General features: G+C 33.2%; 2 protein-coding genes across 5 annotated transcripts in view; one reads left to right on the forward strand and one right to left on the reverse strand.

Moving 5' to 3' along the window:
- The window catches only part of LOC136039222 (period circadian protein-like), a 569811-nt gene that overhangs the window by 271877 nt on the left and 285720 nt on the right, over positions 1-12214 (forward strand). The gene's annotated exons all lie outside the window — the stretch shown is intronic.
- Positions 1-12214, reverse strand: part of LOC136039219 (uncharacterized) — a 140525-nt gene that overhangs the window by 36266 nt on the left and 92045 nt on the right. The window contains exon 5 of the mRNA XM_065722751.1: positions 5143-5325. Within this exon, the coding sequence (XP_065578823.1) occupies positions 5143-5325 (183 nt within the window). The remainder of the gene's footprint in view (positions 1-5142; positions 5326-12214) is intronic.

The following is a 12214-nucleotide window of genomic DNA, read 5'->3' on the forward strand; positions in this document are numbered from 1 at the left end:
TCAAACAGTTCGTGGTAACGAACTGTAGTAAGGAGCGACCCGGCTCAATAGTAAACGAAACTCTAAAAAACGGAACTTCGATGCTAAAATATATATCAAAAGAATCGGATTCTTATGATGATTTTAAATATGTAAGTTTCATCAAAGTCTTTGTTATTCTTAGTTATCAAAAGTTACGAGCCTGAGAAAATCTGGCTTATTTCGGTAAATAGGGGGAACACCCCCTGAAAGTCATAGGATCTTAACGAAAATCATACCATCGCATTCAGCGTATCAGAAAATTCTACAGAAAAAATTTCAAGGTCCAATCTACAAAAATGTGGAATTTCATATTTTTTTGCCAGAAGACAGATCATGGGTGCGTGTTTATTTGTTGTTTTTTTTTCCAGGGGTCATCGTGTCGACCAAGTGGTCTTAGAGTGTTGCAAGAGGGCTCATTCTGACGGAAATGAAAAGTTCTGGTGCCCTTTTTAAGTGACCAAAAAATTGGAGGGCACCTAGGCCCCCTCCCACGCTCATTTCTCCCCAAAGTCAACGGAACAAAATTTTGATATAACCATTTTGTTCCGTATAGTCGAAAACCATAATAACTATGTCTTTGGGGATGACCTACTCCCCCCAGTCCCTGGGGGAGGGGCTGCAAGTTACAAACTTTGAACAATGTTTACATACAGTAATGGTTATTGGGAAGTGTACCGACGTTTTCAGGGGGATTTTTTTGGTTTGGGTGTGGGGTTGAGGGGAGGGGGCTATGTGGGAGTCAACAGATCAAAATTGTGATATAGCCATTTTGTTCCGCATAGTCGAAAACCATAATAAATATGTCTTTGGGGATGACTTACTCCCCCACAGTCCCTGGGGGAGGGGCTGCAAGTTACAAACTTTGACCAATGTTTACATACAGTAATGGTTATTGGGAAGTATACCGACGTTTCCAGGGGGAGTTTTTTGGTTTGGGTGTGGGGTTGAGGTGAGGGGGCTATGAGAGAGGATCTTTCATTCGAGGAATATTTCATGGGGGAAGAGAAATTAAATGAAAAGGCCGCAGGGTTTTCTAGCATTACTATTATAAAAAACAATGAAAACATAAACATGAAAAAGTTTTTTCAATTTAAAGTAAGGAGTAGCATTAAAACTTAAAACGAACAGAGATTATTACGCTTATGAGGGGTTCTAAAAATACTTTAGCATAAAGAGCGAGGTATTTAGGAGGAGATAAATATTTATGCTAAAGTATTTTTAGTAATTTCAACTATTTATTCTACGGCCTTTCTGATTCAGGGGTCATTCTTAAAGAATTGGGACAAAACTTAAGATTTAGTGTGAAGAGCGAGGTATTAACGAGGGGACAAACCCCCTCACATATATAATCAAAAATATAAGAATATAAAAGTTTGTTACGTAAGTTAATTTTTAAGTTACGTATATATTTTACTAATAAAACGTTCGTTGAAAATTAAAAGTTCTAGTTGCCTTTTTAAGTAGCCGAAAAATTGGAGGGCAACTAGGCCTCCTTCCCCACCCCGTATTTCTCAGAACCGTCTGATCAAAACTAAGAGAAAGCCGTTTAGTAAAAAAAAATTAATATGCAAATTTCATTTTACTAATTAATGTGCGGAGAGCCAAAATCAAAAATGCATCAATTCAAAAACGTTCAGAAATTAAATAAAAAAACTAATTTTTTTAACTGAAAGTAAGGAACGACATTAAAACTTAAAACGAACAGAAATTTCTCCGTATATGAAATGGGTTGTCCCCTCCGCAATCCCTCGCTCTTTACGCTAAAGTTTGACTCTTTGCCACAATTCTACTTTTTAAAACAATTAAAAACTTTAGCGTAAAGAGCGAGGAATTGCGGAGGGGACAACAGATTTCATACACGGAGTAATTTCTGTTCGTTTTAATGTCGCTCCTTACTTTCAGTTAAAAAAACTATTCTTTTTTAATTTAATTCTTACAAAATATCCAAATATCCGAGCATCCAAAATGCTCCATCCACCATCCAAAATGCATTGAATGAATGCTAGATGCGAACTGAATGCTAGATGCGAACTTTTCTAGATGCGATCTTAACCTTTCTATATATTAAATAAAAAAACAGGTTTTTTTAAAATGAAAGTAAGGATCAACATTAAAACTTAAAACGGACAAAAATTACTCCGTATATGAAAGGGGCTTTTCCTCCTCAACACCTCGCTCTTTACGCTAAAGTTTGACTCTTTCTCTTAACTTTATTTTTAAAACAGTAAGAAACTTTAGCGTAAAGAGCGGGGTGCTGAAGAGGAAAAGACCCTTTCATATACGGAATAATTTCTGTTCGTTTTAAATTTTAACGTCGCACCTTACTTCCCGTTAAAAAAAACTTGTTTTTTTTATTTAATTTCTGGACGTTTTTGAATTAATGCATGTTTTGATCTTGGTTCTCCGCACATAAATAATTAAAACGAAATTTGCATATGAATTAATTGCAATTAATCGGAAGATTTTCAGAAAAAAGAAGCGAGGGAGGAGGTCTAGTTGCACTCCAAGTTTTTGATTACTTAAAAAAGCAACTATAACTTTTAATTTTTTACTAACGGTTTTGTTGGTAAAAAAAATATACGTAACTTACAAATTAACTTACGTAACGTACTTCTATATTCGTATGTTTTTATTGGGGGTATGAGAGGGTTCAACCCTCGTCGATACCTCGCTCTTTACACTAAAACTTAGATTTTGTCCCAATTCCTTAAGAATGATCTCTGAATCCCAAAGGCCGTAGAATAAATAGTTGAAATTACTAAAAATACTTTAGCGTAAAGAGTGAGGTATTACGAAGAGGTAAACCCCTCATATGCGTAATAATTTTTATTCTTTTGTTTTGATGCTGCTCCTTACTTTCAGTAGAAAAAACTTTTCATATTTATTTTTTCATTGTTTTTGTCAAATAATGCTAGAAAATCGTGCACCCCTTCATTGAAATTCTCTTCCCCCATGAGAAGTTTCTTCATGGAAATATCCTCCCACATAACCCCCCCTCAACTCACCCCTAAACCGAAAAAAATCCCCCTGAAAATTCTGTACACTTCCCAATAACCATTACTATATGTAAACACAGGTCACAGTTTGTACCTTGCAGCCCCTCCCACGGGGACTGTGGGGGAGTATGTCATCCCCAAATACATAGTTAATAGGTTTTTCGACTATGGTGAATAAAATGGCTATCTCAAAATTTTGATCAAGTGACTTTGGGGAAAAATGAGCGGGGGAGGGGGCCTAGGTGCCCTCCAATATTTTTGGTCACTTAAAAAGGGCACTAGAACTTTTAATTTACGTTAGAATGAGCCCTCTCGAAACATTTTAGGACCACTCAGTCGATACGATCACCCCTGGGAAAAAAAACAACAAAAAACAAACAAATAAACACGCATCCGTGGTCTGTCTTCTGGCAAAAAATGCGAAATTCAACATTTTTGTAGATAGGAGCTTGAAACTTGTACAATAAGGTTCTCTGATACGCTGAATCTGATGGTGTGATTTTTGTTAAGATTGTATGACTTTGAGGGGCTGTTTTCCACTATTATCTAAAGTGAGGCAAATTTTCTCAGGCCCATAACTTTTGATGGGTATAACTGATCTTGATTAAAATTATATATATTCAAAATCAGCATTAAAATGCGATTCTTCTGATGTAGATATTGGTATCAAAATTCCATTTTTTAGAGTTTTTGTTACTATTGAGCCGGGTCGCTCCTTACTACAGTTCGTTACCACGAACTGTTTGACTATGTATTTATCCGTCACTTTTTAGAATCAAATTACTGCAGCTGCTCTTTACAATAATAATTGCAAAACTATTTCATTATGGTGTATTTTTATTTAAAAGCAGTAAAAGGCGACAAATTATCTTACCGTCAAATGTATCAGAAGCAAAACAAATGTTGGTAAACTATTTATCTTAGCCTAAAATTCATATCACGAACAAATAATAGGTAAACTAACAAAAACTGCTCTAAGCACCCCCCCCCCATCGACAAAGTTGACCACGGTCTAGCAGTCAAATATCAAATTCAAATCTCTAAATTCTACCTATTAGAACGGGTTAATAGCACGAAGCGACAAATCTAGACACACTTTATTTTAAATTTACACACATTAATGTTTGAAATTTTGACCTGCATAGCAATCCCCAAACAAGTTCGGATGAGGTCAATACCGGAAGGTGTCAACGGACCAAAACTAATTTTTCAAATTAAAAAAATTCTGGATTTTCACTATAGTTCAAAATACTTTAACTTATAATTGAATCATGGTTTATGACTAAAAGCATATGTAATTTTTTCAAATAAGCATTTTATTGAATAAGTATTTCCAATATAATTTAATTTATAATTCAATATAATTCAAATGAATAAGTATTTGTAAAAATAAGTATTTAATTTTTTGCTAGATCTCATTTCCAAACTAAGATTATGCCAGAGACAATCGGTAGCCTATGTCATTCTGTGCCCTATTTGCAGTGATATTTGGAGTTTATTAATATGTGAGTTTTATTGACTTTTTTCTTTTTCTTTACGTTTTTATCTTAACCAATTTTCTGTTCTATTTTCTTTTGCTTATAAAGGCTCTCGGACGTGGAGTAAAAATATTCGGATATTCATTATTTAGAGTTTGATGGGGTTTCTCCCTTCTTTGTTCCACAGTTTTATTTCAATATTATGCCCATTTTTCTATCTATTTTTTTTTATTTATTAATTTCTGTAAATGGAAGGGCACCGTGGTCTAAGAAACTATTTGCAAAGCTAACTAGAAATAAAAGCTTATTAGAAATAAACAAGCAAATCTAACGAGTTATATCTGAGAACAATTTTTACCGTAATAATTAAAAATTATTTGAAGTTTTTTGCCTGTTTTATATAATTTCTATATTATTTTCCTAACATGTTAGTTTTTTTTAGTATACCCCTCTCCCGGAAAAAAAGCAAATACATACACATGTCGGACATCCAAACACATCTACATGAAACAATACGCCCCTCCTTGTTTAAGCACGTTTTAGATACTTCTCCATTTACTGAGAGCCCCACTTCCAGTCTATACTCCCCCTCTTTCGTACCTGAATAGACACCATAGCGATAATAAGTTGAATAACCATAGACAAACCTGATCTATCCATTCTAAGGGTAAAACGCGTCCACCACAAACATTATGAGTATTTTCAATACAAATAAGTCTGGTAATCGGATTGAAAATAGTAACGGGGTGTCTAACTTTCGACAGCATTTCTTCAATGTCAAACGTGCCATCATCCTTATTTTTCACGGTCCTTAAGCAAATACCACCGAACTGAAAGAAGAAAGTATCGTATTAAAGCACCAGGGACATTAAAAGTTGGTTTTTGTCCCTGGACCCATAATTGATCTTTTTCAACCTTCTCACGTAATAGAAAATTATGAAATAAAATTAAAATCAATCATTTGTTTAATTTAAAAGCTTTTTTTCAGAAAATCTTCGCCGATGTATTCTCTCTTAGCTGTTTGGAAGAATTAATTAAAAAAAAAATTTCTAAAAAAGAATGTTCAAAAGAAAAGTAAAAGTCATATTAAACTTAAGATCAGCATATACAAATACCTGTGAAAATTCAAACTCGAAACGACAAGAAATTACTGCTAAGGAATAAATAAAACCCAAAACGAACAGAAATAAAATAAACAATTATAGCAAAAAAACAAACAATAGATATTAATATAAGTGAATACATAAGTATAAAAACAAGTAAAACTTAAGTTGAATATGCATATGAAGCTTGAAACGAACAAAAATCACTACAAACAACAGTTTGGATTTTGCCTCCCTCTCTCACTGAAGAAGTCTAAATACTACTGCGTCATTGCCGCATTACTGAAAGCGTATTTTAATACAAATATTTTCTTTCGTTCTTATTACAACATTGAAAATAAACATAAAAATTGGAATAGAGATAAATTTTAAACTGATGAGCTTTCAGTAATTATATTCATTATATATCAAATATTCAGTTTAATTTTATTGGTTCTTTCCAAACTGTTCAAGGCAAATATAGTTTCACTTAGATGCTGCTCCCTTTCTTAACTGTAAAAGTCTAAAGCCTACTCCGTCACTGGCACTTAACTGAAAACGAATTATATGCAAATATTTTCTTTTCCAGTTTATAGTATTGAAAATAAAAATAAAAGTTATAGCGAAATAAAATCTTGAACTGATTATATTTGAACAGTTGACATCATTATATATCAAACACTCAGTTTAATTTTATTTGTACTTTCCAAGACTGTTCAAGATACGTATAGTTTTCAGTAAAGCACCAATGACGCAGTAGGTTTTAGACTTTTTACAGTGAAAGAGACAAAATCTAAACTCTTGTTTGTAGTGATTTTGTTCGTTCGTTTCATGCTGAATTTCAATACAATTGAAAATTTACTCGTTTTAAGATCTATCAATTCATTTATGTTAGTACCTATTGTATGTTTGTTTTCTATGACTGTTTATTTACTTTCTGCTCATTTTGTTCATATTTTCTTTGATAGTATTTTCTTGTAATTTATTCGTTTGTATCAGCACTTTTTTGATATAATTGTTTAAGTGTTTTTTTTTTGCTATAACTGTTCATTTAATTTCTGTTCGTTTGGGTTTCATATATACTTTAATAGTAATTTCTTGTCGTTTTAGTTTGAACTTTGATAAATATTTAGTACTGCTGATCTTAAGTTTAATATAGCCTTTACTGTTCTTCGAAAAACTTCTTTTTCCAAGTTTTTTAAAATTAACTTTTGTTAGTTTTATTACAAAACGTTTCTAGTTTTTAAAAAATATCTTATTTCAAAATAATTTATTTTTCAACATCAAATTTTTGTCAAAGTATCAAACAAGCATCAAAGTACCAAAACATCATAGGCAGCGCAAAAGCGCTGCCTAAGTAAAGAGCGATGTGGGCATAATGTATTATTTATTTGTTTTTTTTAGACCAGGGCACTTTGTATCGAAGGGTTTGACGTAGAAACTTATAAAGGGCTCATTCGATTAAGAACTAAAAGGGCTAGTGTCCATTTTAATTGTCGAAAGTGATTGGAGGACAATTAGCACCCCACCCACGTCCACCATTTCCCTAAACATATTAAGAAAAAAATTAGAGATAACCATTTTGTTCAATGAGTCAAAAAGTCCAAAAATTATGTATTTGAGGATAACAACCCCTCTCCCAAGGCCCTTAGGGCAAGGGTTGTCAGTTATGCCCTGGGTGCATTTAAGGTTTATATTGAAAGAGTGATCGTATAAATTTCGGAAGGGGCTCATTTGATTCCTAACCATAAGTTTTAGTTCTCTTTTTGAGATTAATGGTGATCGGAGGGTGGGTACCCCCACCCCTCCCACACACACACACCTTTCATTTTTTCGAAATACATCTGATAGACATTTTGAGATGTTATTTTGTTGTCGTGGAAACTTCAAAAAGAGCGCATCAATCGAAAATTGAAAGGGCTAGTGCCCTTTTTAATAGCCAAAAGTGGCTGGAGGACAACTAAACCCCCTACTACGGCCACCCTTTCCCTAAGAACATTTTGAAATATATTTTTTTCTACAGAATTGAAAAATCTGAAAATTATGTCTTTGAGGCTGATAGTCCCCCTCACAGCCCTCAGAACAAGGGTTATAAGATATGTCCTGGGGGCATATAAGATATATAAGTATATATATATATATATATATATATATATATATATATATATATATATATATATATATATGTATATATATATATATATATATATATATATATATATATATATATATATATATATATATATATATATATACAAGATATATAAGTATATATATATATATATATATATATATATATATATATATATATATATATATATATATATACTAGCTGTTGGGGTGGCGCTTCGCGCCACCCCAACACCTAGTTGGTGGGGTGCTTCGCGCACCCCCCAAGCCCCCCCGCGCGCGCAAGTCGTTCCGCGCCATATTAGTTATGAGCCATTGTAGTTGTGTCCCTGTGTCCCACCTGTGAATATAGATAGATTTATATATGTGTTTCAAACTACGCAAAAATTGCGAATAAACAACATTCTTGGCTTTCCCATTGTCTGTGCATATGCAAAGCCGTATGTACTAATAATGACGTCATATACAAACGCTCTTTTTACAAACAAACAAACATGCATCCACATAACTCGTTTTTATATAGATAGATACAATACAAATTAACTGCGTAAAACTTGCGAATAAACAACATTCTTCGCTGTCCAATTGTCGCTGCATATAAATACATTGTCAGGTTTACCGACCCTCGAACATGCAACGTACAATTGTCCATGGGAAAAACAATCAGGATTAAGATCTATACCACATTTTTCTAATGATTGACCTTGAGCTTTGTTAATGGTGATTGCAAATACTAATCGAATTGGGAATTGCAATCTTTTAAATTGAAAAAGCAGATCCGTTGGAATCATGGGAATGCGAGGAATAAGAACAGCCTCACCCTCATAAGGCCCTGTCAAGATTGTGGCCTCTATTAGGTTTTCCATTGTTTTTTTTACGGCAAGTCGCGTACCATTGCAAAGCTTTGGTGGGTTGATATTTCTTAAAAGTATTATTGGTACGCCTATTTTTAGTTGTAGCACGTGTGGTGGAAACCCTGAAGGATCTATGGAATTTAAAAATTCAGATGGATAATTAACCGCTTCATTTGGTTCCAAAACTGTGTCGACTGACTTGTAAAGGACTGCCTGGTCTCGAATCTTGTTCAAAACAATATTGTTGATTTCGTGGACGTCTATATTTTTGGGTGCGAGAATCGCTCTTTCACTTAGCCATTTATTATTTTTATAATTTTTTAGAATATTCGGAAATACTTTTTCAATCAATTCATTTTTGGACGTCACTAAATTACAGAAATCAGCAGGTAGTTGTATACGTCCTGAAATTGAGTCTACTGTTTGACCAGAGTCATCGTTTTGCAATCGGACACGCATATTTGTAGTTAATTTTAATATTTTTACGTTTGCCTATAAATTAGAATTTTTTAGGCAAGCATTCATTTCGTCTGCAGGAGTTAAACTACGTAAAAATTGCGAATATATAACATTCTTGGCTTTCCCATTGTCTCTGCATATACAAAGCCGTATGTACTAATAATGACATCATATGCAAACGCTCTTTTTACAAACAAACAAACATGCATACATACAACTCGTTTTTATATAGATAGATAGATAGATAGATAGATAAAATACAAATTAACTGCGTAAAACTTGCGAATATACAACATTCTTCGCTGTCCAATTGTCGCTGCATATAAATAGATTGTCAGGTTTACCGACCCTCGAACATGCAACGTACAATTGTCAATGGTAAAAACAATCAGTATTAAGATCTATACCACATTTTTCTAATGATTGACCTTGAGCTTTGTTAATGGTGATTGCAAATGCTAATCGAATTGGGAATTGCAATCTTTTAAATTGAAAAGGCAGATCCGTTGGAATCTTGGGAATGCGAGGAATAAGAACAGCCTCACCCTCAAAAGGCCCTGTCAAGATTGTGGCCTCTATTAGGTTTTCCATTGTTTTTTTTACGGCAGGTCGAGTGCCATAGCAAAGCTTTGGTGGGTTTATATTTCTTAAAAGTATTATTGGTAGGCCTATTTTTAGTTGTAGCACGTGTGGTGGAAACCCTGAGAATAATATCTCGAGGTAAAAACTGATCACCGACCATAACGATGGCCACTTCGTCGATAGTTGGAGCATTGTATCTACGCACATGTTGGCCAGGAGGCGTTTTGTCAGCGGAAATAACAATTTTATGCGTATAAGTAGGCATCAAATCGATGGCTGTTTTGAACAGACGCACTAAATTATTATTTTCGTGGAAAAGATGTTGTAATTGGGAAACGATTGTCCTTTCAATGTTGGGAGAAATTTCGCAACGTGCATTCAATTCAGAATTTCTATCACTGATGAAGTACAATTGTAAAAATTTATGATTCTCGCCTGAGAATGGTAGAAGAGACCCTGCTCTATGATAAATTTGCCCTTTTACTTTGAAAGTAGACATAAATTGATCTGGCTTTTCAATTTGGGCTCCAAACGACGTCATTTGGAAACATGAGTTGTATTTTCTGATTCATTTATATTCCTTACTAGCTGTTGGGGTGGCGCTTCGCGCCACCCCAACACCTAGTTGGTGGGGGCACTTCGCCCCCCCCCCCCAAGCCCCCCCGCGCGCGTAAGTCGTTACGCACCATATTAGTTACGCGCCATTGTAGTTGTGTCCCTATGTCCCACCTGTGAATATAGATAGATATATATATATATATATATATATATATATATATGTGTGTTTTTAACTACGTAAAACTTGCGAATATACAACATTCTTTGCTGTCCCATTGTCTGTGCATATAAATAGATTTTCAGGTTTACCGACTCTTGAACATGCAACATATAATGGTCCATGGGAAAACAATCCGTATTCAGATCTATACCTCATGATTCTAATGATTGCCCTTGAGCTTTGTTGATGGTGATTGCTAATCGACCATTCCCTGAGTCGCCATCGTCATTTATATATCCCCCTGTGCACCCCGGCGTCCCCTTTGTAGTTATGTCCCTGTGTCCCGGTCGTCATTTATATTCCCTGTGTCCCGGTCGTCATTTGTGTCCCGGTGTTCCAGTCTGTGATTTCTCTTTGAGTGTCCCGGGCGTCATTTATATTCCTTGTGTCCCGGTGTCCCGGTCGTCATTTATATCCCCCTGTGCCCCCCGGCGTCCCCATTGTAGTTGTGTCCCTGTGTCCCGGTCGTCATTTATATTCCCTGTGTCCCGGTCGTCATTTGTATCCCGGTGTCCCGGTCTGTATATACATTCGTTTTTTAGTTTTGTTTTTCTCCTTTATTTTTTTCCTTTTTTCTTTTTTTTCTTTTTTAGTTTATTTAGATTTTTAGATTTTTTAGTTTTTTTTATTAGTTTTTAGTTTTTTTGTAGTTTTTAGTTTTTTTGTAGTTTTTACCATTTTTTTAGTTTTTTTAGTTTTTTTTTTACTTATGTCCTGGTCGTCATTTATACTCCCTGTGTCCCGGTCGTCATTTGTGTCTCGGTGCTTTGTTGATTGCTAGTTTATATTATATTTATATTTATATTTTTTATATTTATTAATATTTTTTTAGTTTTCTTTTTCTCTTATTTTTCAGTTTTTTCCTTTTTTTTAGTTTTTTCTTTTTTAGTTTTTAGTTTTTTTTGTTTTTTACCTTTTTTTAGTTTTTTTAGTTTTTTTAGTTTTTTAGCTTTTTTAGTTTTTTTATTAGTTTTTAGTTTTTTTTTTTGTTTTTGCTTTTTTTTAGTTTTTTCAGTTTTTTTTAGTTTTTAGTTTTTTACCTTTTTTTAGTTTTTTTTAGTTTTTTAGCTTTTTTAGTTTTTTTTCTTTTTAGTTTTTTTTGTAGTTTTTACCTTTTTTAGTTTTTTTTCTTCTTTTGTATTAGTGTGAAATAATTCAGACGTCATATGCGGACAAACACGACGTCACTCGACAGACAGACAGACAGACATAACCCACAAACAACTTATTTTTATATATATTTATTCATATTTTTTTTAGTTTTCTTTTTCTCTTTTATTTTTCAGTTTTTTCCTTTTTTTTAGTTTTTTTCTTTTTTAGTTTTTAGTTTTTTTTTAGTTTTTTACCTTTTTTTAGTTTTTTTTAGTTTTTTTAGTTTTTTAGCTTTTTTAGTTTTTTTATTAGTTTTTATTTTTTTTTGTAGTTTTTGCCTTTTTTTATTTTTTTCAGTTTTTTTTTAGTTATTAGATTTTTACCTTTTTTTAGTTTTTTTTAGTTTTTTAGCTTTTTTAGTTTTTTTTCTTTTTAGTTTTTTTTGTAGTTTTTACCTTTTTTAGTTTTTTTCTTCTTTTGTATTAGTGTGAAATAATTTAGTGTGACGTCACCTGATCCACAGATCCACAGATCCACACACAGACAACTTATTTTTATATATAGAGATGTCCCGGTGTCCCGGTCGTCATTTATATCCCCCTGTTTTATATCCCCCTTATTTTTCAGTTTTTTCCTTTTTTTAGTTTTTTTTTACTTTTTTAGTTCTTTTAGTTTTTACGTTTTTTAGTTTTTTTTAGTTTTTTAGATGAATTTTTTTTTTAGTTTTTTACCTTTTTTTCTT

The sequence above is a fragment of the Artemia franciscana genome, chromosome 19 (assembly GCF_032884065.1).
Source record: "Artemia franciscana chromosome 19, ASM3288406v1, whole genome shotgun sequence".
In the NCBI taxonomy this organism is placed as follows: Eukaryota; Metazoa; Arthropoda; class Branchiopoda; order Anostraca; family Artemiidae; genus Artemia; species Artemia franciscana.